The sequence below is a fragment of the Podarcis tiliguerta genome (genome assembly GCF_965153285.1).
Source record: "Podarcis tiliguerta genome assembly, chromosome: 12".
Lineage (NCBI taxonomy): Eukaryota > Metazoa > Chordata > Lepidosauria > Squamata > Lacertidae > Podarcis > Podarcis tiliguerta.
The window spans coordinates 31,493,361-31,520,641 of NC_139545.1; the positions used below are offsets into that span (position 1 = coordinate 31,493,361).

At 43.7% G+C, this 27,281-nt stretch overlaps 1 protein-coding gene across 3 annotated transcripts; it reads right to left on the reverse strand.

The window, feature by feature from the left end:
• On the reverse strand, nucleotides 1–26,421 carry TAC1 (tachykinin precursor 1). 3 transcript variants are annotated; one of them, XM_083405551.1, is made up of 6 exons: nucleotides 26,165–26,421; nucleotides 21,176–21,447; nucleotides 12,938–13,034; nucleotides 11,190–11,213; nucleotides 6,709–6,762; nucleotides 1–692 (listed from the first exon to the last, which is right to left on the reverse strand). In XM_083405551.1, the coding sequence occupies exons 2-6, from the start codon at nucleotides 21,296–21,298 to the stop codon at nucleotides 643–645; spliced, it is 348 nt and encodes a 115-aa protein (XP_083261677.1). In that variant the 5' UTR covers nucleotides 21,299–21,447; nucleotides 26,165–26,421; the 3' UTR covers nucleotides 1–642. The 3 variants fall into 3 exon arrangements, with proteins under 3 accessions (XP_083261677.1, XP_083261676.1, XP_083261678.1); XM_083405550.1 differs by lacking the exon at nucleotides 26,165–26,421 and adding an exon at nucleotides 21,670–21,809; XM_083405552.1 differs by lacking the exons at nucleotides 6,709–6,762; nucleotides 26,165–26,421 and adding an exon at nucleotides 21,670–21,801.
• Nucleotides 26,422–27,281: the final 860 nt, after the last annotated feature.

A 27,281-nucleotide genomic window follows, 5' to 3' on the forward strand; every position in this document is an offset into this window, starting at 1 on the left:
TCCAGAGTAGATTTTTCTTTTATTTAAAGTGTTAACTGCTGTAAAATGCCAGATAATGAAACAAAGACTTCTAGATTCACATTTAAAGCTATCTCTTTTTAAAATATATGTGTGTGCATGAAACAAACAAACAAAAAAAAAACATGCTGCAATGATACAAATATATTTTAGCTACAGAAATTACAGTACATTTTTTCCCCTTTTGGCTATGAACACAAATTGAGGCACTAGACACCAGAGCAAATTGGCGTTGGTAGTGAAGCTGATACAATTGCTATAAATTAACAAAGGTTTATTATTATTATTATTTCTTTACCACTTTTTTAAAACATTTGGTGAACATCTCTTTCACAGAACATATCAAATAATGTGCTTTGTTGTGAAACACCAGGGATTTCTTTATTCCGTACGGAGTTGCCATAGTAGAATCCATCTTTCACATACCACTTTACTGTATGTATCAATGCCACAATAGGAAGGGGTGGGGGGAAATAATTGTGTTTTGTTTTTTTAATTAAATTTACAACGTTAAAAAAAGAAAGACCAGTCTTAAATAAATAATTCCTTGCAATGGCTCTTCTATATTACACTAACTTGGCCATTTAAACAAACAAATCTCAACATATAACGGACAGGGAAGTCTCATTTACGTCTCCTTTCGTACATCTGCGCTGCATTCCATTCAGAAGATCCTGGGAGGGAAACAAAACGACAACAAAGCATGGCATGTTAATTTGAATGCCGTTCAGCTATCGGACATTGTATGAATCATGGTAAATCGGTCTAGAAGCATAAGCTTATTCCACTATAGCCTGCATAGGACTTCCAGGCCCAGTTCGGGTACCACATGTTAAGGAAGCCATTGACATTGAAGAAGGATGGAGAAGGACTGTAGGTCCATAGCAGAACATCTGATTTGCATGCAGAAGGTCCCCGGTTCAGTCCCTAGCATCTTCTAGGCAGGACTGGCAAAACCACTGCTGCTCAGTGTGAACATTACTGACTGTGACTCTGTATGAGGCTGCTTCCTATGTCAAACTGGAGTATATCCAGAGGAGGGTGACCAGGACAGTCTTATGAGAGATGGTTGAAAGAGCTGCATATGTTTACCCTGGAGAAGAGAACAAAGGAACATAAGAAGAACCTGTTTGACAAGAGAAAGGGTGGGCTCTCCTTTGATGGAGGTATTGAAGCAGAGGCTAGGCAGTCATTGGTCAGGAGAGCGCTGTAGTTGCAAGATCCTGCCTTGTCAATTCCGAGTATGGAGTTAAGTCTATAGGACCTTCTACCTCTGTGGTTCTTTGAGTGTATGGAACTTTGGGGAGGCCAGCTCCTGTCGAAATCAGGGTTGTCTTAGTAGCTTAGCACCCAGAGAGGAAAATGCTGGGTGGGAACCATCCTTTTAGACAGTGCCCAAAGGTACCAAAAAGTAAAACCAGAAAAAATGGTGGCGTCCTAAGGTTTCATTCCTTTTTGCCTCTTCTTTCACATTACCTTTTTGCCTCTTCTTTCATCCCTTCCCTCCACAGTAGTGCTGACAGCATTTGTTACAATAACTTTTGGACTGGCACAGATCTTTAAGGATGAGGGCTGCTCATGCTAAGCTGCTAAATAAGACGCCCAGTTGGTAGCCTCATCTCATGTACCTGTTGCTGGGCTAAGCCACTTCAGATTACAGCAGTGGGAGGATCAAATGAACGTTCCCACAAGTTAAATGTTCCTGCACATTCCCTAGCTTGTCAGGACAGAAAGCAGGAGTCTCTCACATGTTTATTTTCTGTGCAGATTCTTGTTAACTTTTAATATGGTAGAGCATCCGAATTTATGACACCCTCCCTGGCCCCAAATCTCCCTGGCAGTTGATCAAGACCAGGAAAAAGCTGTGCACATGGCTGTTGCGATCAGGTGTTTTGCAGCCAAGAGTGTCCTTCCTTCCAGTATAGTTTTGGTTTCAATGTGTGAAATGTACTGTGCTTTGCATTCCCCACCTGTCTGATCTTTCCTCTGTAGGTCTCAAGTTGCATTTGTGCATCCCAGCTGAAGTGTGTGCCTTTGCCAGTGCATTAATTTCCCTATAAATCAGTCATGGTTACTGTACCAACTGTGGCCCCCAGATGCTGTCGGCCTCCAACTCCCATGATCCCTGACTATTGGCCATGCTGACTGAGGCTGATGGGAGTTGGAATCCAACAGCATCTCAAGGGTCCCACAGGGTCTTCACCCCTGGTCTTCTGCTCCGAGTGGTTTTAGAACACAAGCTGGCAAAGAAGAGGGGCTCAGAATGGTGAGGAAAGAAAGTGGAAGCCCTTCAAAGAACTGTTGGTGCAGGATGTTGAGGAGGAAAGATAAGAGAGACAAGCAAAAGCAGCAGAAAGAAAGCAGTTAACCAGGGATGGGCAGATCTCTCAATTCCAATTTCTCATCCCCCCCCCCCCATCTTCACTTCAGATTTCAATATCTGTTTGTGATTTTTAAAATAGTCCTCATAAAAATGTGAATTTCTCCTAATATATGCCCTTTTGTGAATTAGGTAGGTTTGTCTTTAAATGCAAATAGAATCAAATTTATTCCCCATCCTTAGACACATTATAACTAACATCACTGACTCATTTTTTCAAGAAATGCCCCGTGGCACAGCAGCCAGCATTGGTTTAGGGCTGGGATGAAGTGAGGTGTTTAATTGTTCATTTGTGGCTACAGTTGCTCATTTACTGGTTAACTTAGATGTCAAATGAGATGCCACTCATTTCTGACAGCAAAAAATTCTAAAGCATTGCAATGCCCTACGATCAAGGTCAGCCCAAGGTATTTTGGCACCTGAGGTGAACCACAAAACGGCACCTCTGCTGCCAGTTGAGATGAGAGGGAGGAGTGAAAACCAACACTGGAATGAAAGTGGAAAGTGGAGAGAAGCATTGGGATGAGAGGAGGAGGCGGTGGTGGTGGAGAAGAAGGCAGCAGAGATGGCAGCAGGTGGATCTGCTGCTCCACCCAGGTCTGCTGCCCGAGGCAGCTGCCTCACCCTGCTTCATAGGCGAGGTGGCCCTGCCTATGATGTTGGAAGAGCAGCTAAGACCCCTTCACGCCGGCTTTTCATATCGTCAGCTGCTGTGAAAATCCACATCATCCAATAAGGAGAAGGAGAAAAAAACACAGCATGCAACAGGCTAAATGTGGAAGGTAACTGCTCTGCTCTCTCTGCCCTCTTCTAATTGCATTTCACTATTATGGGGTGGATTTTTAGAATGTCAGTCGAACCAAGGAAGCAGAGAAAGGTCCACACCGGCACACCTTTCCTTAAACATGAATTTTCCTGCCTTCAGCATTTGCTGCAAGATAAGAACCAGGGCTCCATCAGGGCCTGTACAGTCAAGATTTAGTTTAATCACCCATTTGCTCTTACAGTTGGAGATAAAGTGGTTTTTCAAGTGGGGCTTTTCTAATCCACACTTGTGACGGATTAGAAATACAGAACTGGAAGTAGTTGTAGCAAAAGATGCCTCTAGTTTAAACTTGCTCTTCATTATGTTAAGAGGTTGGAATTAGAAGGGGCATAGCAAACGAAGTGCTTTGTATACTTTATATGACCGCTCTGATTCGCGGAACTGGCACTGCTACTGGTGCTGCATAACACTCATTCCACGTTTGTAAGAAATTGGTCTTTCAGTGTGGCAGGTTGAGTGTTCATTTGTCTGTGACATCAGCTGATGATCTCCATGCAGTTGGATCAGCTGGCAACATTCAGGGCAGGCCTGAAGCCTGGAGTGTGCCTCTGACTCACAAAGCCTAGGCAGTCTGGCTGGCTGAAAGACTTGGGAGAACTGGTGGCATATGAGGCAGTGTGACAGAGGCCGGCTACATTCCCCTGGTGCCTCAGAGGGGCTAGACTGAGGAGACGAGAGGGGCTGAAAAATTATCTTAGCTATCTGTGAAAAGGGAAGGGCACCACATATTAGTAGCAAAAATCACTTCCAGAACTTTGACCACCCCAAAGACTTGTGAACAACCCTTTCCTGTACAAGAAATGTTCCTAACTCGGTATCATCCTGGCTGCTTGATGGATTCTACCAGTCATCTACTCTAAAAAGAAGTCCCGAAATCCTAAATGCTTAAGGAAGCAGCAGAATGTCACCAGGTTTGCTGAACAATAGGCCAAGACCTCAGTCCAGATTAATGCCTGCTCAGAGGTTCATGGGATCATAGCTCACTGATAGAGTAGTTGACTTGCATACCTTCAAAAGTTGCCAGATTCAATCCTGTGTATCTCCATTTATAAATGATTACATAGGCAATAGGAATGACCTCTGTCTGAGAACCTGGATACTTACAGTCAGGGAAGACATTGCTGCATGAAATGGACCCACACAGTAACTCAGTTTAAAGTAGCTCCACGCAAGCATTCAGAGTTTCTATCTGCCCTTCCCCTTAGTTAGAACAACATACCCTCCATTTTTTCTCCGATGAAAACAGGACAACCTATTCCATAATAGTAATTATACTATATATACCCTGTCTATCTGATTTGGTTGCCCTAACTACCGTAACTACTCTGAGTAGCTTCCAGCATATATATAAAACATAACAAAACAAAACATTAAACATTTGAAAAACTTCCCTATACAGGGCTGCCTTCAGGTGGCTCAGGGGTCAGATAACTCCCCTCCAACATTTCTTCCATGAAAATAGGGATGCTAAGGAAAAGCGGGATATTCTGGGATCAAATTAGAAACTGGGATGGCTTCTCTAAATCAGGAGCTGTCCCTGGAAAATAGGGACACTTGGACGGCCTGGAACAGGCCTAGTCCCCATAGACTTGGTTCAATTCTCCTAGAGGCTCCTAGAGGCAGAGCCTTTCAATGAGAGCTTATTTAACAAAGGAAGATACACCCAAAGAAAATGATATTATGTGATTGCTAATGTTTGCACAGTGCTGTCATTCCGTATAACAGCAGACTCAGGTGGCTGAGTGTCGACAGGACTGGACGCTGGAGAAGCGAAAGCGAGGTATCAACATACTTGTGTGAACCCCAAGGAAGGCAGATGTACAAAACCTTTTTAAAAGAAAGAGCAAAAACAAAATGAGGCTACCCTTTCCTCACAAAAAACCATAATAAGGATTGAGCATGCTCAGTAGCTTATACAAACCATATATTCCCAGTTGGGAAACTGGGAGGCAATGACTTGCTTGACTCCCTTACAGCTCAAAATATCTCAAAAGCTGTCCTTCTGCCTGGAACCCTGGTGCCATCTCTAATGCCTATACAATATCTTTCAGAAAGGAGACTTCTTAATTTCAGGTTACTGTTACATAATTTCCAGTAGGTGACTAATCCCACAGCTCTGGTGTTGCACAGTGAATTGGGAGCTAGGTCACAATCTTGCTCGGACACTTTGAAGAAGCCCCACTGAATTTAAAAGGACCACTCTGAAGTGAATAAATTACAGGGTATGTCAGTACTACTTTAGCGTCAACATTTGATTGAACTAAAGTGTGGAAAATGTCTCTTTAAAAAGAAACCACTTCCCATTTTTTGTTTTGTTTTTCTGCAGCACACCAAAATGCAATAAGAGGGGGTTTTTTGTACATAAAACTCTGGTATATATCTCTAGCAATGAATGACACTGTCCAATGAAAGACACTTTCATATCTGCAATCAGATCTATATATTTCATTGTCTTCAGCCACTCAGGCTCTGTTGGTGACACCAGAGTAGAAGAGAACAATGAATACTGAGATGATTGAAATCGGAACTTAATCTTCCAGGCTAGAATATTTCAGTTTCCAAGTGTGGTGATGAATATCTATTGTTCACGCTCACTTTAGGCAACTAGCTGTAAATTATTCTATACATTACAGCAATTCTGAAGTAATAAGATATTTTTTAAAAACATGGTTATTCGCACTTCTTGTATTTTCAGATCACAATAGGAACAGAATCTCAACTCGAGCTTGAATCTGTCAATTGGTATTTGCAAGAGCCTTAGTATCTAATGGCTACTCTACCCAGAGATAAACCCTACACTCAATTGCTCATGATTCATAGCAATTTGTAAAACTAAACAGAGTACCGACATAATATTGCAGTGATGAACGCTACTGGGTTGGAAATAAAGCAACCGACAATTGGAATTTCAGAAAAATAGTTTGCAACGCAAGCTTAAATAATTGCTAAACATGTTAGGCAGTTTGGTTTCCTACTCCACTTAAGAAAATAGCAGAGGGTGTTCCTTTAAAACCTTTCAATAGTCTATAGAACACATTTAAACTAACCACAGTCTCTTTTTTCCTGTTATTCAGTAATTGCATGTCTCGTGGACCCACTAGCAGACACCACATTTTTGGTGGGTAAATGAAGCCTTGATATACTAGCAGCAACAGAATGACAGCTTAATGTGAAGATAGGTTTGACTGGAGAGGTATGGCATGGTGCCTTTCCCCTTCATGAAGCAGTTTTGCCACCCAAAAATATGCAACTGGTTGTTACTTCAGCCAAGTGCTGTTTGACTGAGGGTGGCACTGAAACTCAATGGCAGAGCTCAGGCTTGGCATGCACAAAGTCTCAGGTTCCAGGTGCAAGATGAGCCAATGATGGGAGGCAACTTCCTATGTGAAGATGGATATGTTATGAACATACTTATTATTATTACTATTTTAAATAGTAGGTAAGAGAGGTTGTGTTTGCAGGCTTCGCTGTAGTTTATACATACCAGAATCTAAAGATCTTTTGCCCATGAGTCCAACAAATGAATCTGTTTTATGTCCTGAAAAATATATTTGGGGGTGTTTAAGTACATTTGAAATACATCTTTCTCTCTCTCTCTCTCGTGGCAATGCGTGTTCATGGTGAATACACAGTAGAAACAAACTGCAAATGATTAAATGTGGCACCTCACTAGGTCTTAGTGTAAGAAAAGACAGAAGTACCCTTCATCTATTACTTCTGTGTCCTACTCAAATAATTGCCAATGTTTATTCATTCGATATGGGTTTGGATTAGCAGTTAAATAGTGGTCACTGAGCTACCAGCCTCGTTTGAAATCCACAGTTGTTCTTGAGCTGTCTTTAATGATGGAACATGTGCTGGGAAGCATCATGGCTTAATTCTTTCTTTTAAAATACCTTGAGGTACCTTGGGCTTAGCTTCAGTTACAGTTCCTTGGTTTTTGTAGTCAAGAGTCTCAGTCCAATGAGCTCAAATAGGGGGTGATGACACATTTAAGAGTGAATTTACTGAGTTCTGTAAGAAAATGTTGCCTTGCAAAAATACTTTTTTTAGGACGAGGCTAACATTCTTTGGTGTGTGTGTGTGTGGAAAGTGAATTTTAGAGAGTCACACTAACTGGTCGGAGCACTGAGTTTGACTTTGCACCAGGGCTTACTGCGAAGCTTACTGCAGGGCCTTGGGCAAATTGTGACCCTCAGTGTAGCTGTTCTTATTGAATTGTTGCAAGGATAAATAATAGAATCTGTCAAGTTGGAAGGGACCACAAGGGCCATCTAGTCCAACCTCCTGCAATGCAGTAATCTTTTTGCCCAAAGTTGGGCTCCAACCCATGACCCTAAGACCTTAGGTTTAGTCTTATGCTCTACTGAATAAACTGTCTTGAACTGCAAGACACTTTTGCAAGAATATTGAGAGACGTAGTTAAGTAACTTCTGGAGGGCGGCAGGTACATTACACCAGCTGTACACCGAGAAGTGCTATAGAAAGGACTGGTTACTAGAAATGTGCAATCAAGGTGCATCACAGACATCCCAGCCCAGAGTAGAAGATGCTGGCAGAATCTTTCACTCCCCCTCCACACACTCTTCCTGATGTTACCTGTATCCTCTCCTGTGCCTTCTGCTTGCCAGCTATTGCTCTACCTGTTTCTTTCAACTTATCTGTTTTCCCTTTGTGTTTCTTTCATGCCACTGCCCCCTTCTTCCTTTCTAAGCTTTAGAAGAATGATGCTGGATTTGATCAAAGCTCTGGCATCTACTCACCAAAAGTCTCTATTTCTTTTTCCTCCCAAAGGGAACATACATTGTAAAGGCTCACCTGGGCTCCACTGCTTACAGAAAGCAGAGAGCTGCAATAGGCCAACTTGACCAAAGACTTCCCCATTCTTTAATACCCCAAAACCGAGTGGCAGCTATAAATTCCCCTTTGGAGAGAGTTTTGTCTAGTTAAAACTATTGATCAAGACAAAACAAATGGCAAAGCTTTCAGAAGCCAGACATCTGCGTATATAAAAGATTTGTCTCCCATGCTGAGACAGCGTTGTTCAGCACACTATCATTTTGAAAGCAGCCACTAAGTACAGCTAGATGAGTTTTGGCTGGAAGAGTTTTAACTGTCATTCAAATGGGTAATCCTAGTGATTTAATATAGCCACCAGCCTGGATGGCTAGGAGTCTTATTAATTTGTGGCAAAATACAACTCCCCCCCCCCCCCAAAAAAAATCTCTTAGCATTGGTCTTATTGAAATCAAAGCATCTAGATTTGTATGGCTTTGGGCAGTTTGGGGGAAAATATGTCTCTCTGTTGATATGCTTTTTCTCTAACAAAATGCAACCAGCAGTTTTTGTTGCCTTGGCTTATATATAATGTATCGCATGGAACAACCTAAATCAAATGATGTGTTCAAGCTAGTGCTGGAATTAGATTTAGGCTGTAATACTATAAACCCTTACTCGGGAGTAAGTCCCATTGACCACAGTGGGGCTTACTTCTGAGCAGACATGTGCAAGGTTGTACTGTCTGACCTGAAATCACTATTGGTGCAGTTTGCATCAATGTGTTAACAATTGTAACAATTGTTTATGGTTGCAAGATGTTCAGAGAACAAGACATCCCCACTCCAGAAGTAATAATGTACTCTTTTGTGTACGTGTCTGCAGACTCTAAAAAAACGAGACCTTGGGCTATGAAGTTCGCATCACAATGCAATCCCATGCAAGCCTACTCAGGAGCAGGGGCAGGAAGAGGGGGGGGGGTTGCCCCAGCTTCCATCATGGAGGGGGGTGACAAATTATCAAGGAACAATTACTGCCTTACTAGGGCGGTTCATAAAAAACTTTAAAAAAAAATAATCCTGCTCCGAAAGTCTTGTCTTACTACAGTAGGGATTATATAGCTATATATGAAATTTCATGCATATCAGTTAATATATTGACCCTCCACAAAAATAGCTGTTTACTTGGCCGTTTTCCTATGTCGTGAAGGCTGAAATTTCAATTCAGTGGAGCACTTACTGTTCCCAACCCTAACCTGTGGAAAGCCATCTAATTAGACTTTAATTTGATTTTGACATGTTTTTAGGAGGTAATTTAATTATTGTTTGATTTTATACCAATGCTATGTATCTGATGTTAGCTGCCCTGAGCCCGACTTCAGCCGGAGAGGGCAGGACATAAATAAAAGTTTATTATTACTTATTATTATTCCTTTGCAGGAAAATATGAAATAACGTAAAATCATTTTTGCAGGCAAAAAAATCAATGAAGGGGTGACAAGAAATTTTCTGCACCGGTTACCACCTGACTTTCCTATGCCTCTGCTCAGGAGTTAGTCTCACTGAGTTCAATTGGACTTTTACTAGGTAAGTCTGTAACTGGGTAAGATTGCACCTTAAACCAAATTGATTTAAGAAGAAGAAAAAAACAACCATAGGAGCCTAGGTCAGGAGACCTGGTTTTATTCTCACCTTTGGGTAGATTTGCACATTTAAAGTTTTGCTACTGTTCCCAGAGTTAAAGCCACAACTTTCTGAGTGCTGATGAAATAATGTCAGTAATGCTGTATGTTAAGTGGTCAGGTACATAAGTGAGCAGGGCTCCTGAACCTTAAATAGTTGTGGGTAGAAGCCTCGACTTCAGCAGGTGTACCTTGTCATGCAAACCACATCTGGGAAAATTCCCTCTTCTACATACCTATTAAAGGTGCTAGAGCCCTGTCCCTTTTCTTTGCATCTGGTCACCCTAGCTCAGGCATAGGCAAACTCCAGATGTTTTGGGACTATAACTCCCATCATCCCTGACCACTGGTCCTGTTAGCTAGGGATGATGGGAGTTGTAGTCCCAAAACATCTGGAGGGCCGAGTTTGCCTATGCCTGCCCTAGCTGCACAGCTAAGCTGGGTGTGTGTGTAGCCCTCCAGATGTTGATGGACTCCAAGTCCCAGCAGCCCCAGCCAGCATGGCCAGTGGCCAAGGATGCTGGAAATTGTAGTCCAACAGCCTCTGGTGGGCCTATGCATGACCCTTGTGCATAACTATAAGCTAGGGTTGCCAGATTTCAAAAAGTGAAAATCCGAACACTTGGGGGGGGGGCAAAGATACTGAGGGTGCTTTCCCCCCCTTTTTCTTTGCAAAATCTCTGAACGAAGTTTTTACCTTTTTTTTTTTTACAGAAATCACCAAAAAACCAACACTTCCAATATGGGCTGCCTTCCCCCCAGGTTTTCCTGGATATTTTAGCCACTTTTCGAAAATGCCTCACGGAAGCCATTTTTGACAGATGAATCCCGGCTATGTCAGGGAAATTCTGGATGTATGGAGGCCCTACTATAACCAGCCCTGACTATAAGTGATACTGTTATTACTTTCACAAAGTGGCCATGATCCAATGACACACTGGGGCACATTCGTGCCCCTATCAACAGTACATAGTCATGGCTAAGTCCCATTGAAATCAAAAGTTAGTATGAATTCATGTTGCCTTCAGGGGAACCAAAGCTGGACTCTCACCCCTCTTACTTGGGAGTAAACCCCACTGGGCTCATTTGGACTTACTTCTGAGTAAGCAAGCTGTTGCCACAATGGAAATTCAAAGCAACCCTATGTGTGTTTACTTAGAAGGAAGTGCCACTGTGTTCAGAAGTGCTGACTCCCACTTAAGAGTCAGATTGGAGCCACACAGTGATCACCTGATTCCTTCTAGCCGGCAAAAATTATCCGTGAATTATATTGTTTGCAGTTACATGAAGTCCCCTGTACAGACAATCACAGAGCAGCTTTTGTTCACATGAAGCCCCAGAATGTACATCAGCCCTTCCCTGTTTCTGGTTTGGAAACAAAAAGAAACAGGTGTAAACTTGCAGTCCTGGATATCAGTTGCATTGAAATCAGCCGGAAACGGCACACTGGGGAATTATTGTAGGGGAGGGAATCAGCATTCTTTCCAGCAAAACCAGCATTAACTTACTTTTATGGGAGAGAGGGCTGTATCCTGGAAAACAATAAGAAAAGAAACAATTAGTTGAAGTAGTAGAGATGGCATTTCATTGTGTTGTGTTCATGAAAAGAACAAAAGCATTTAGCACCAGCTCAGTAGCATTACATTGCAGTTAATGCACTGATTATTTTCCGAATAATTCATGGCCACCAAACACTTTTCAATACAGGCACAATACGCCAGGATTGCTTCCTGCACGAGCTTCCTTTAAAAAAAGAACATGCCTTTAAACATTCCCCAACTTCCCCACTAAATCTGCGAGGGATGTTCCGGATGCAAAATACAGCAATAAAATGAAATGGATTTTGTTAACTACTGGTTTTATATGCAGTGTAATTTAGCAGACTCGCTGGTATTGTTGCAACTAGTGTGTGTGTGTATGTGTGTGTGTGTGTGTGTGTGCATTGGTGGGTGGGGAGAGATCTTTTTACCTGAGGACCAACTTTCCTTCTAGGTAACTCCCAGAGGCTGTATGTAAGTGGTGGAGGGGGACAGGGACATGAGTGGGTGGAAGAAGAAATGTATATTGGTTAGCGATAGCTCAACAACAGAAGAACCAGATTGAAATACCCCTGAACATATGAGAAAGTAATATCTGGGATACAGCAGCATCTGAGCGTCTCACCAGACACAGGAGGACAATTAAAGTCATAACGAACAGAGACACCTTCCAAGAAACATGGGCCCCTTTCTTTAACCATGTTAATGATCAAAATCAAGACCTTGTTATACCAGCAGCTCAATATTCTCAGTGGAGATGTCACGTTAAGTTATATGTTTGAACATTGAAGGTGTAAGTTTCTGCCTAGAGTCAATGGATAGAACATACACCATTAGATGTACTGCTGGAAAAGCGTTTAACGGTTCTTGTATTTGTTTAAAAACCAATAACAATTTGTTTCTTTAAAAATGAAGAAGAAGAAATGCATATTTAACCTTTATACAGTTAGATACTTTGTATGTACCCCTCTCTGTCCATTCAGGCAAGCAAAGGGCATTCTCAGAGCTCAAAGACATATTTTCGTCATGCAAAAACTCTCAAGAAGAATGGGAAGCAGGGCTGGTGAGGGGTGTGGCCTAGTGAGGGGGTGTGGCCTGGGGAGGGGTATGTCTGGTGAGGGGTGTGGCCTGGGGGAGGGGTATGGCCTGAGTTTGAGGGCTGCATTCAGCATCTGAGTTTGAGGCTCCTCACCATGGCCTGCCCTGATATTATGCACAGTGAGGCTGCAACCCTAACCCTCAACTTGTGTAGCAACGGTTGGGTTTCGGTGGTTGGGTTAGGTTTAGAGGCAGTTAGGTTTCATTGGACATCCCTGTCTGCCAGTAGAGGAGGTGAGGTGGTCCTGCTACTTCAGAGACCCCAATGCTATTTGGAATTTCCCCCCTCCTCCAAGATTAACCCCATATTTCCAAATGATGAAGAATCACTGGGTGAAATTCTTCAGCCCAGCACTAGAAAATACTTTGACTGCATGCAGCAAGGGGGTTTATTTCCATGGGACTTTTCAGGATGGAAATGTAAACGTTCTGGTGTTTTGCTAAACGCATTGTGTCCAACTCCTAAATGTTAGTTGCGTTGGCTTTTAATTTTAAACTGATTCAAAAGAAAGGGAAGTTTACACAATTTCGATAAAAGAGCTGACAGTTATAGCTAAAACCATCTTGCATATAAATCAAGTGAGCTGCATGAAGGAGTGAGATCGGAAAAGGGTTCTCACCAGAATCTCGTTTGCCCATTAAGCCGTAGAACTGCTGAGGTCTTGGTCGCCTGGCAATTCTCTGGAGGAAGTGCTCAAAGGGTAGAGGCAACTCCTCCTGAAACAGAGATATTGTATCATTAGCGGAGCACTCGGCGTGCGATACTGACAGCGCAATGTTGGGTGAACGAAAAAAGAAGCCCTTCAGTCTGGAGGTATTAAGCATCACTCAGCATATGGTGCCTTAGTTTCCTCACTTTTCTTGTCTGCCTTTTCCCAAAGTCTCCAGGGAGAAATGATCCTGTTGCAAAGGAAAATGCCTTTTCCTCTAAGGCCAGATTATGAACTAAACAGAATCCAGACAGAACTCCAATCAAAATCCAATCTGGAATCAAGTTACCCTATGTTCTGTCACAAGGAGGCCGCTAGGGGGCAGTGGAAATACAAAGTCAGAAAATCCCAAAACTAGGGGCAAACTACACCTGATGCTGAAGATCCGTGATGAGCATTTTGAAACAGGTGTGAAGAGGTAAACATAAGAACAAGGATGGACAATTTAGATCAGAGGAATGTATGTGTTTGGAAGTGTAAGATGCAATTTCCTCCGGTGCGCCAGTGTTTCAGTTAAATTTAGAATCTCATGAAAATATCCAACTATTAGCATCATTATCCTTATCATCACACAGTGTTGCACTGTTTTAAATTTGCAGCACATTTTAAATTTGCTTTAGAACGTCAGGTGAGTCACATGTGGTTTGGCCCTATGGGGATGCATTCATTAAGAGATGTGCTAATAGTTCTCTTAAGGAGCTTTTACATGAGACGCTTACATGTGCTTTTGAACCTTTCTGGCATTGTTTGTGGCAGGTGCAAATGTGAGAGTTGACATGGAAGGGAAATTAAATGGGTGTGGTAAGCAATGGAGCTTTCATATTCCCATGTCATGTGGATTTAAACTTGATCCATTGTCACACGGGACACAAAAAAGCCACCACTGTTTTATATTTAGGAAGTCTCCTTATGCTGGGCCAAAAGCTGAGCCCAACATACAATGGACGATACAGAAAACATGTTTCCTGGACGGAAGCTGTTGGCAGTCAAGACTTGTGCACATTAAAGCACATTAAAAGTACATTCTTTTCTTTGAAGAATTCTGGTCCCTGTAGTTTAAGGGTTGCTAGGAACTCGAACTCTAGAAAGCTGCTGTCAACCATTGTAGACATTACTATGACGATGATGATTACTATTCATTACCAGCCCTTCATCTCAGGGTCCCAGGGCAGTTAAAACACAATATTAAAAACTGTTTAAATTAACTTTAAAATACAGAAATAAAGTGGTCCCAAAAATATGCATCTCAAGTGTCAAAAGCCAGAGGTAAAGAGGTGCATCTTCAGTGTTCACCAAAATCTGTATAATAAACGTGCCAGATGCCACACTGTGGGGAGGCAGCCCCACAATTTAGGGGCAGCCACAGAGAATGCCCTCTCTAGGACCACCACCCCACCATCAAGAGGGCTCCCTCTGCTGATTTTAGCACCTGAGAGGGTCTGAGGGAAAGAGGCCATTTTCGAGACCTGTGTCGTCTCAATTAATGTGGATCCCTTGAACTGGGCCTGAAAATGAACTGGAAACCAGAGCAACTGTTTTTAAAATAGGGTTATATGAAATCTGAAGGGTATGCCAGCCAGTAATCCAGCTGCTGAATTTTGGACCCATTGAAGTTTCCAAGTCATCTTTCAAGAGCAGCCCCACATAGAGCACATTACAATGATCCAGTTTAAAGGTAAAGGTAAGGTACCCCTGCCCGTACGGGCCAGTCTTGACAGACTCTAGGGTTGTGCGCTCATCTTACTCTAGAGGCCGGGAGCCGGCGCTGTCCGCAGACACTTCCGGGTCACGTGGCCAGCATGACAAGCTGCATCTGGCGAGTCAGTGCAGCACACGGAACGCCATTTACCTTCCCGCTGGTAAGCGGTCCCTATTTATCTACTTGCACTTGCTTTCGAACTGCTAGGTGGGCAGGAGCTGGGACCAAACGACGGGAGCTCACCCCGCCAAGAGGATTCGAACCACCGACCATGCGTTCGGCAAGTCCTAGGCACTGAGGTTTTACCCACAGCGCCACCCGCGTCCCATGATCCAGTTTGGAAGTTACCAAACCAGGGAGTCCAGCGGTCTAGTCATTTCTATCCAAAGGGGGCTGTAGCTGGCAAACCAACCAGAGCTGGAAAAAGGCACTGAGGCCACCTGAGGCTTCAGTGAAACTGTTGAATCCAGAAAAAAAACCCCAAACTGCAAACTTGCCCCTTCCAGGGCAGGCCACCTCCCAAATGTAAGGACTCAGAACTTATAACACGTAACACCTCTGTCTTTTCAAGATTCAGCTTCAGTTTGCTGGCCCATATCTGACCCATCACTGCCTGCAAGCATTGGTCTAACACCTCAACTGTCTCTTTTCATTCAGTTGGAGCAGATAGATAATGCTGGGTGTCACCTGTATATTGATGGCAATGCACTCCAGATCTCCTGATGGCAGCTCCCAGAGGCTTCATATAGATGTTAAACAGCATAGGGGAGACTACATAACAACTCCCATGGCACTGAATCAAAGTCTCCCATGACTACTTTCTGGAAATGGCTCTGGAGATAGGAGCGGAAACATTGAAGCATAGTTCCCCCCCCCCCCCTTGAGATGCTCTAGTCTAAACTAGGCAGCTTCCTATGTTTTTCTGTGTGAGCTCACATGCATAAGGCTCACCACTGCACACCAAATATACACAAAACCATCCCTGCTGGGTCTCTTGTTTTTAAAAAGTAGGAGCGTGCTGGATGTAGCGTGTTTTCTAGCCTGAAACCAAAATATATTGCTGCTCAGGGTTTGGGGAGAGGCACTCTAGACATGCACAGAGGAGCTTTCTTCATAATTAATCCAGGTGTTCCCCAAATCAATCAATTCAAAGCAAGTGCTGGGACGAAGGTTTGACTCACATGCGGCACTCAACCCACAATTTAGATTTGCGTTACTTCTCATACACAGTGGTTAGGCATGTATTAAACACTTACTTAAAAAAAGAAATAAATAAAATCAACACCAACATAGCATTCTGTGCCACCATGATCCCAATGTCGCTATTTTTTAATTTATTAAAAACAATTTGCTTATTTTAGCACGACTCCCTCTATTCCCAAAGTTCAGAGGAGAGTGCTGCTGTTCATGTGGCCAAAATAGTACCACCTGTACACAAGAGGGAGGCAACAGCAGGCACTGGGGAACCCCAAGATTTTCAGATGATGGGAAACTCCAAAAATAGTCCAGTGTGGATTGAGTATTAGCATCTTGGTATGCTGACTGATTTGGGAGAAAAACAAACAGAAAAACAAACAAATGTTGGAGAGGGAATGGAATGGAATGGAATAGCGAGGGGAAATGGCATGGCTGGCTGACCAGAACTGTGAGCACAGGGCTAATCCACATGGTGTTTTGCTACCTGAGGCAAATGAGACAAAAGCATCCCCTCCCTTTCCACGTACCAAAGGCAGGCAGATTGGTGACTGAAGCTTATTCAGCACTGTCAGTGGAACAGCACCTTCTAACAGCACCTAAGAGCAGCAGGACAGGTGAGGGGCAACCGGGCAAGCTGTGCAGGATGTGCAGCTCTGTTTTCCAACATCTTGCCACTGCTTCCTACTTTTCAGGCAGCCAGCTCACTCTGCCTGGTGATGGGGGCCAGCCCTGACACACAGCACACTGCAACACTTCATGGCAAGTCACACTTGTTAATTCTTTTATGGAGAGGGGCACAGCAACAAAGACTTTCTTCCTCCAGCCACTGGAAATGTGTCAAACCTTTAGGGACCCACTAACTGCTGAGGTTATATTGAAAACCTGCCTGTCTGTCAGTATAGACTGTGGTCCTTTGGGAGAAATGGTGGGATATAAACAAACAAACCAGACCAGGCAGAGAATTTCTTAAAATTCAAGATTCTCAGAAAGTTGAATGCTGCAGCTAGTATCAAATTCCATGTGTGACTCAGTTTTGATCATCCACCAAATTTTAAAAGTGGATGTTGAGAGAGAGAGAACCGAAGGAATAGGTAGAATGTCTCTTGCTTACGGAATTACTTCAAATTAACTTAAAACATCTTCTTTAAGCCTTCAGACATCATGAGGTGTTGTTAGTGGTTCAGAGCAAGACCTAACAACAATCTATTTCTGCTCAGTTGTGCTGCCCAACCATTTCTAATCAACCCAGGTGGCTTTTGGTCAGGATGAAGCTGGATCCATACATGCACATTGCTTGATTTCTCATCCCTCAGTCAACTGTCACTTGATGTCTATCAGCTGGTTCTATTGAGCCCCATACTTAAGGTTTTGTGGGGTATGATATGAAAGCTGTTGTGTCTGGTCTGTGGTGGTAGTTTCAGCAATCACTTGGTGTGTAAGCTCACTTTAAATATGATAACATTTGAATGTGTGTTGGCTAGTTTAGGAAAAAGATAATTGAGGACTAAGGATCCTGTGAAAATGGATAATGGATGCTATGTTTCTCTAGGAGCTCCATCTCTCCAAATCTTTGGGAGACGACCCTTTACTCCCCCCTCCAGCAACTTTTTGTCTTTATCTTTAGTCCTCTTTATTTTTGATGACTATGTAATAATGATGTACTTTTGCTGCCCTGAAATTAGTAGGCATTTACTCAAGGTGTAGCAGAATCCCTAGCATTTCCTCATCAGCACTAAAAAAAACCCCAACACTAAGAGGACAGATTCTAATGAAAATTAAAGACTAGCATGTATGACACTAAACTAAAGCATGATTCTGAGTCTTAACTTCTGTGTTGGTGCCATCTTCCCTGTCAAGCCCAAGCAACCTAGCCAACTGGCAGAAGATGGTCTTATTCCATGGGTGAGGAAGCTGTGGCTCTCCAGATGTTGCTGGACTCCAACTCCAGCCAGCATGGCCAATGGTCAGAGATGATGGGAGTGGTAGTACAACAATGCCTGGAAAGTCACATAGAATCATAGAATTGTAGAGTTGGAAGGGACCACAAGAGTCATCTAGTCCAGCCTCTTGCAATGCAGGAATCTTTTGCCCAATGTGGGGCTTGAACCCACAACCCATGCTCTACCAACTGAGCTAGGCTTCTAACCCCCCCCCCCCCCATTGTAGGAAGGTAAAAGAGATTCAATTTCCCTGTTCTAAACCATTGGAGAACAAATAGCAAGCAAACCCTGGTGTTCAGTTCAGATCCCACCTCATTGCGTTTTGCAGGGGTGGGGAACCCTGGAGTGATATGTGGTACGGATGCACTCAGTTTCACATTCTAAAACTGTATTATTTGAGCAAACTGCAGAGGAAGTCTTGAAACTGACAAAATCTCACACGGTCTCACATTATTTGCTTAAGAAAAATGCCTTTGGAAAGCAGCGCTGCAGAGCAAACTTAAGAGCCCATTGCAATTCACCTATTGCCTATATCCATCGTTACTGTGGGCAGAGACAAATAGAATCAGTTGCACATGTTCTTTTGCACTGCCCCTGCTATCAGACAATTCGATCTAAGTTTATTAATCAGTTGGTTGTTAGTAGGGAATGGCATGCAGACAAATGTAAGGTAGCCTTCCTTATGTTTACTCAGAATGGGGATAAGATAGAGTTTCTGCAACACACAGTGAGGATTCATGGATGTTATCCAACATTAACTTAAGTATTAGATGCAGGTTTTTGATGAGTGATTTTATGGTATTGAACCCTCCTGGAATCCTGTATATTCATGCCAATAAAGATCTGAAAATTCCATTGCTATGGAAGTTTTCCCAGAACCCCAGTATGACAAGGTAAAACAACATAGTTCAGAGAAACTGACAGCTGCAGCTCAGCCTACATATTGTATTTATTAAGAAATATATAGCTTGCCTTTGATATTTTCCTCTTTTATCCTGTGTCCACAGGTAATCTCCCTATTTCTCATCCCATTATAATTTGCATTACAATTCAGGAGCACTTTGCTGTTGTTTGTGTTTGTGTGTTAGCGTGTTAGTGAATAGCTACCCATCAGTATGCAGATAGAGAAGAATCCTTGTCATTGTCTCCCGTCACCCTTAAAGACCCCCAAAGACTGATGTTGTATCCAGTACTGGAAAAAAGAAGGGGGAAGAGAAAACCACCACTGCCACCACTCCAATCTGAAACAGAGCAGGGAATGGATGGAATTGACCTGAAAGGGTGGAAAGGACCTTGGAGTCTTTAAATAAATTGGATACATGTCTGCCCAGAAGCCTCCTGCTTAAAATTTTCTGGTGCAAAGTTGGAAGCAAGACCAGGAAGTGTTGCAGGAGGACACATGTTTCATAGGCTCCGAAGCATCTTTCCGTTTTATGGGCACCGTGCTATCGGCATAGTCTAGATCAGGAATAGTCAATGTGGTACCCTACAGATCCTGTTGGGACTCCAAGTCCCATCAGCCCCAGCCAGAAAACCAATGATTGAGGATGGTGGGATTTGGAGTCCAGCAACCTCTGTCTACCCTGGTCTAGATACTGTGTTTTCCCACATCCTGCTGCTGCAGGCAACCCTGAATGTGGGGAATGCACTCTAACCTTGACATGCAGGTGGCTTGCAGATAAGCAAATTGAATAGCACCTGGGAGACCCAGAGATTCTTATCCCTATATTCAGGCACTACCTGGCAGAGCTGTTGTTATTATTTTCAATAATAATTTATTATTTGCCTTCCAAGCAATTGCCCCAAGGTGATGCACACTAAAAGCAGCAAAAAACAGCGAAACACAAACACACAACCAACCAATACATTTAGTACAAAAGTAACGCAATACAAAATAGACACTAAGGGCAAAGACCCACCTATTTGGCTGGAAAAGGCTGTTGGAGCAAATGTGTCTTTCTAGAAGGTAAAGATAGTGGGCACCTGTGGAGCTTGACAGAAATGTTACTCTGCAGGACAGGAGCGCTTTAGAGCTGACTTTTCTCTACAGTGGTACCTCGGGTTAAGAACTTAATTCATTTTGGAGGTCCGTTCTTAATCTGAAACTGTTCTTAACCTGAGGTACCACTTTAGCTAATGGGGCCTCCCGCTGCCGCCGCGCCACACGATTTCTGTTCTCATCCTGAGGTAAAGTTCTTAACCAGAGGTACTATTTCTGGGTTAGCAGAGTCTGTAACCTGAAGTGCCTGTAACCTGAAGCATCTGTAATCCGAGGTACCACAGTATTTCTATCCCTGGAACCTGTGTGACACTTTTGCCCCATGAGTTAATGTAACCAGTCTTGGGAGGGTGGCGAAGGGAGTTCAAATCTCAAAGAAGTAGCCTCTCAACTTTGTTATCTATTATCTCTGGTGGGGTCTGGCAGGAGAAGAAATGGGAATTTTTAAGGATCAAACTCCAAACGACCCCTGCGCCCCGCTTCCCAGTGCAATCCGCTCAGAAGTTAAGTTCCACTAGGATGGTATAGGAGTTCTTATAAGACATACTGCATCTTCGGTGTCCGAAGCGAATAAAAATTTCCCATTTTCTCAGCTCTGGCTGCGCAACCACCCCGATCTAAAACACGCTTAACTCCGAAGTAAACTCCCACCCTCTTGGCTCGGATTTACTCTCAGATTAAGCGCGCATCGGATTGCAGTTTTGCGGCGCTGTCCGATGCATAAACCCCACCTGCGTTCATCGGGGCTTGGCCGTTTGCAAGGAAAGGACGGCAGCCTTAATATGGAAATTATGGACGAAATAAAAAGCAAGTGCACTGGGTGGCGTCCAACTAAGCCCTACTCAGAGTAGATCCGTTGAAATTAATGTACATACGGGAGCCATGCCCGTTACTTTTAAGGGATCTGCTCTGAGTATAGCTAGCGATGAAAAATATATATCTTTCTCTCTCGGTCTCCTTTGCTTTTAATCTTTAAGGGGCATCCACAGAACCGTCCGCAGTTTCTCCGACGACGCTGTGAATTCCTTTGCTGGGGAGAAGTTGCATGGACAAACGAGGGTTTTGAGAAAAAACCAACCCTCTGGATTTGCCTTCCTCTCACTGTCTAATAAACACACACACACACACCGTGCACCCGTGAAGTCCAGGACTTTCCCCAGACGTGATCTCTGGTTTTAGAACCAGTTCAAACTCAACAGCAAAAACCAGCACGATCCCAGTAACGCCCCACCGCCCGTGCGCCACCGTCGGAAAAAAAAAAAAAGCCACCACCGGACTTAGCCGTCGGGGCTTGAAAAGCATCTTTCGCTCACCTTGTTTTGGTCGCCATCGGACCAGTCCGACCAGTAATTCAGCTCCTCGTTGTCTCCCAGCTCTTCCGCAAAAGCTTGAGCCGAGACTAGGAACAGCACGGTCAAAACCGCCAGAAATTTCATCGTCGCCGCCGCCCGCTTTCCTCCACGTCGAGGAGCAGTCTGAGGAACCCTTGGTGGGGACGGCAGGAGGTGGAGAGGATGCCGTCGAGGAAAAGCCCGGACCGTCGTCCCCTCCTCTCGCCCTACGGCTGCTGAAAAGTTCTGAGAAGCTGTAGCAAAGAGACAGAGACAGAGAGAGAGAAAAGTGAGGGGTGGGCGTGTGTTGAATACAGGCTTTCCCCTCCTTGCTAGCGCATCTCAGCCTAGACGAGATGAAAAGAAGGCAAAGGCGGCTGGTCCTCCCGCTGGATGCTGCGGAGAGATGCAGGAACCTGAATGCAAGTGATGCCTAAGGCAAGGAGCCAACGCTGAAGCAGGGAGAGGGCACTTACTGAGAGAGGACGCTGCTGCTGCTTCCCTGGGTGTGGGGCTCAATGAATGCACACCAAGCCAACCCTCTCCACTTTATATTCCTGGCGGTGGGGAGGGCCAGAGAGCTTCCTCTGCCTCAGCCTAATTGCTCCCTGGTATTTATCATGTGAGTCACATGAGAAGACCCCACCCGCACAGGCCGCCCCAAGGCGTGATGGAGACGGATCAGCATCCAGTCACCTCAGGGCTCGCTTCCTTCCTTCTTTTTTTGGGGGGGGGGGTGGCCCCCTACTTGAGAGTCCGCACGCAGAGAGCCGTCTTCCGTGTGGTTTTTCCAGATGATGCAATCTGGGGTTTGTATCTACGTAGGAAGGAGCCCTCTCCTTCCAGGCCTCCCCAAGATGCCTCTTGTGCCTTTGTCCCAGGAGGCCCCCGATGAATCATCAAAGCAGATCTTAGTGACTCATCCGGGGTGACTTTGTGAAGATGTTTTTGGATGCCAGGCCCAGCTTGGTTTGAAGAAGAGGGGCCTCAAGGCCTCGCTTCAAGGAGTGGAAGGATGACTTCTTCTTTACAAAGCCCTAAATAAACCTCTAGATCAGGAGATGATAGATAGATGATAGATAGATGATAGATAGATAGAGAGATAGATAGAGACATCAAATTTGCAAATGATTGCACAAGCTGTGTGACTTGGCTGCATGAAATGCTTATGCCATTGATAATGCAGATGCAGAGAAATCAATCTTGGGTTGCTGGTCTGCAAACTTTTTCCTTGCTTTCTCCATCATGTACTATTTCCAGGCTCAGTTGCTAAATGCCACAGAGATGGACAAGAACATTCATTTGCTAGCAGTAGGATTGCTAACGCCCCTGTTTCAGCACACCCCCCCCACCTCTGCTTCAGAACTTGAACTGCAATGAGAAGGAAGTCTGCTCTGTCTCCTGCCCAGTTGTACATCAAGGTACAACCCAACTGCATTGTGGTACTTAGATTTCATATATTTTGGCACTTTGAAGGATATGAACGGCTCTCACTCATGTTATATGGGTTATGAGGAATTTGACCTACTTGGTTAGAAGCCAGGGGAGTGGAGCTGCAGAAGGGATCCATCTAGTGTCATTTCAAGATCTCATGTTAGGATCTTGGTGCTAGGGCAGGATCCAAGGTTAGGTTCCTACTGTAATAAGTAACGGCTACCTCAGGAACAAAGAGACAATCTTGTCTGAAGGAGAAAGGCTTTCCTCTGTTTCTGCTGACCCAGAAAGGTGAATTCAGTGGGCAATATCTTTTAAATTCTGCTTGTGCAACAGTGCAATCCAAGACCTAAGATTGCAGCTCTACGTCTGAGGGTGGCTCACACAAAACAGCCATTGCAATTCCCAGGTACTGCTAATGAAATGCTGTGGGCGCTATTGTTTCTGTTTGTGACTATGTTATGTACTTCCCCCCCTTTTTATATTGTAACCCCCGCCGGGGGGGGGGGGGAGATCTCAGATGAAGGCATTTAATACAGTGGTTATACCTCGGGTTAGGAACTTAATTCGTTCTGGAGGTCTGTTCTTAACCTGAAACTGTTCTTAACCTGAAGCACCACTTTAGCTAATGGGGCCTCCCACTGCCGCCATGCGATTTCTGTTCTCATCCTGAAGCAAAGTTCTTAACTTGAGGTACTATTTCTAGGTTAGCAGAGTCTGTAACCTGAAGTGTCTATAACCTGAAGCGTCTGTAACCCGAGGTACCACTGTAAATGAAATGAAATAAATGAAAATGAAGTACAGCTGCTTAGATTAAGTCCCATCAGCCCCAGTCAGACCAATAGTCAGGGATAATGAGAATCCAACAATATCTGGAAGATCACAGGTGAACCACCCCTGCTATACACATGTCTCTGAAAGCAACCTTATTTTCAAGGGGAACCATATGATTCCAGACTGATAGGCGCTCAGCCACTGGAGTTGGCTGTTAGAGGGAATGATCAGTCCATCTCAGTTTGATTAACTTTCTTTACAAAACTCATCATAAGATTTTAGCTTTGTGTACTTTGCTGTTGTGGTTGTTTTTTTAAAAAATAACCCATGTGTTTTATTCTTTTGTGTTTTTACCCTGCTGATTGATGATGGACAGAAAATAACCCTCATTTGATTCAACCTATGAGTCAGATGTGATATCAGGCACTCATCCAAAAGGTTTTCTGGCAGGTGGTAGAAGCGTGATGGAAACTGAACTGGTCTACTTGCCTTTACCTGTAGATTCCCCCATTCCTTTTTATTCTCTTTACAGCTAGAAAGAATGTTGTCTTGGCAGTAATTTCCACTTAATGGCTCAGGGTGTGATTAGTGGCAAGAGAGGATTATTTGAACAAAACAGTCCAATTAGGAGAAATCTTTACTCCCATGTGGGAAGAAAAAAAATATTCTGGACAGAAAGTTCCTGCTCACTCTGTATTCAGGAACACCTATTCTGACCCTTGAATAGTTTTGCACATGTTTTAAAGACGTTTGCTGATTCGCTGCCTGAGAGAAATATATATTAGAGTCCTTCTCTAATTTTTATGCTCAGGGAGATTTAAAATACAGTGGTATCTGGGGTTAAGAATTTAATTCGTTCTGGAGGTCCGTTCTTAACCTGAAACTGTCCTTAACCTGAGGTACCACTTTAGCTAATGGGGCCTCCCGCTGCCACTGTGCCCCCAGTGCGCGATTTCTGTTCTCATCCTGAAGCAAAGTTCTTAACCCGAGGTACTATTTCTGGGTTAGTGGAGTCTGTAACCTGAAGTGTCCATAACCTGAAGCGTCTGTAAGCCGAGGTACCACTGTATAGTTATGAATTTGGGGTCTTAAACTGGGTGCCAGCCCCTTCTAATCACTGGATCCAGCAGGTGTTCGAATTTAATCAAAATTCCTAACTCTTGGAATAGCCAGGCTAGCTTCCTGGTGAGCTCATAGAATCATAGAGTTGGAAGGAACCCCAAGAGTCATCTAGTCCAACCCCCTGCAATGCAGAAATCTCAGCTAATGCATAGATGACAGATGGCCATCCTACTCCTGCTTAAAACCTCAAAGGAAGGAGAGTCCCCAACTTCTGCTGTCAAACAGCTCTCACTGTCAGGTGATAGCCTGGGTGGGCGATGAGACATTAAGGGTGTTTAAGGGGCTCGGTGTGAGACAGCAAATATGTGGGGGGCCCTCCCTCAACAGATAAAACCAGAGTTTAGAGTTAACAGGAGCAGTGATGTGACCTAGGAAGGAAAGCAGCAATCTGGAGAATGAGAGGGAGAGCAATAGTCAAGAGCAATGCTTGATTTCTGTTTGAATCCAAGGTTGCAGCTATGGGAGAAACAAGGCCCTTTTGGGGTGTTTAAGCTGTGAGCCCGTCCATTGTAGGCTCAGGTTGTATATAGGTGGAAATAAACCATATATTATAAAGACACCACAGTCTCCACTATGTCTCATTTCCCAGAGGAATCATAAACCCTCGGCAGGCACCTGGAACCCCACTCAGAGATTGGAGTGGCATGCAACAATAGATATGCGTTCAGTCATGCAACCCCCAACCCCAGCTAAAGTGGTTCAGTCTGGAACAGTTTTGCCCTGTTTGTCTATAAAACCTCTCATATTATATTCCTGTGGTTTGTCTCTCAAAAGGCACTCCTGTGCCATGTTCCCTGTGGCTGGATTTATCTTAGAAAATTACATTCAGTCTGCTAATGAACATTTATTTGTGCATAACAATATGCCGGAATCATCTCCAGCCTCCTTCCATGATGGTCCTTTTTCCCCACCAGGGTCTTCTCTAAGGGACAGAAGAACATAAAAAGAGCCCTGTTGGATCGGATGGGAGGCTCATCAAAGTCCAGCATCCTCTTCTCACAGTGGCCAACTAGGTGCCCAAGGGAAACACATAAGACATGAGTGCAGTGGCATTCTCCCCATTTTGGATTCCCAGCAGGAGCATCAAACCTTTGAAAGCTCAGTCAGAACATAATCTGACACTCTAACCTAGCGGTTCTCAACCTGTGGGTCCCCAGATGTTGTTGGACTACAACTCCCATCAGCTCTGATGCATTTCTCAAGTTTTGTAGTTCAAAAACATCTGGGGACTAAGGCTGCTCTAACCCCTATATCTCACTGACCTTTTTGCAAGCAAATGTCTGGTGTATCCTGTGTTGGAAGCCGCCCAGAGTGGCTAGGGTAACCCAGTCAGATGGGTGGGGTACAAACAGTGTTGTTTTTTTTAAGAAAAAAAGGTGCTGGTACTCGTTATGAAGTAATTCTAATAAATGCCACACTTTTAACATTTGTGGGGGAAAGGTGCCGGTACCCCCAGAAAAAAGCACTGTGTACAATTAATAAATTATTATTATTATTATTGTTATTATTATTATTATTACTACTACTAGTACTACTACAAGGAGAGAGAGCACTCGCACACTGTTGATGTTAAATAAATGTAAAATAAGAAGAGCATATAAAGTAAAATGTAGCTCAAGTTTGATGTACACATTCACATACATTACTCAGTGATTTGCAGCTGAATACATGAATTGCCACCAATGGAAAGTATAGTCCAAAGTGGTGTCAGGGGACCTGAACTTTCCCTCTGCCTTGTTTAATCAGTGGTGGCCATCTCACACAGTGATGAATGTGTCCACGTGTGAATTCACTCTCAGCGTCAACAGCTTTTTTGGCATGGTGGATCTCATTTTGTGTGTGAATGTAAAGCGAACATTCGTTGTGACAGAGAAGGTTGCTTGTGATCTACATTCCCTCCCCAGGATGACAGCCCCACGTGAGTTATGGCATTCCATTTGAATAACAACTTAAGTTCCTTTAACAGATCTTGGAGCTGTTTTGTTTTATTAGATTCAAGGTTACTTAGGCATGATTGTGCTCATTTAACCTTGGCTCTTTCCCAGTAGGCACATTGTCAGGATGTTGAATATTCACTAGACAAGCCATTTCATTCAAAGTTTGACACTAGCTGCTAACCATTTTTAAAAAGAAAAGGCATGTAAGAGAAAATAGTATTCATGTAAGACAGAGTTGTTTTGCCTGGCCTTTGGCTTGGAATCAACTTGATCCCCTTCCCCTCTTTCCTTTTTCCTTTCACCTTCTGTGATGGAACTCCTATTTGGGGACTTCCCTGGCTTTTTTCTGGCCACGTAGGACCAGTCTGGATAGTTGGCCTTGGTGAAGATTTGACGTTTTCATCCCCAAAAAGTTTTTGATATGAGTTTCTACTGAAATGAGGCTGCATTTTAATGTTGTATTTTATTCTTGTTTTTAAGTTGTATTTTAATCAATTGTTTTTATACCTGGTGTTAGCCTCCCTGAGCCCGGTCTTGGATGGGGAGGGCGGGGTATAAATAAAACTACTATTTCTTCTTCTTCTTCTTCTTCTTCTTCTTCTTCTTCTTCTTCTTCTTCTTCTTCACCAAGTCTTTGCCAACCTGGTGCCTAAGGTGCAAGACCCAAGCAGAAAACCACTCTCCTCTTCTGCAGTTTCCAACCACGAGTATTGAATATATCATGGAATGTGTGGGGTGTTAGGTAGTACCATGGGTCCCCACCCCCACATCATGCTCCTTCTGGGGTAGTTGGTCCACCTTTGGTCCCCACCCTGAACTCA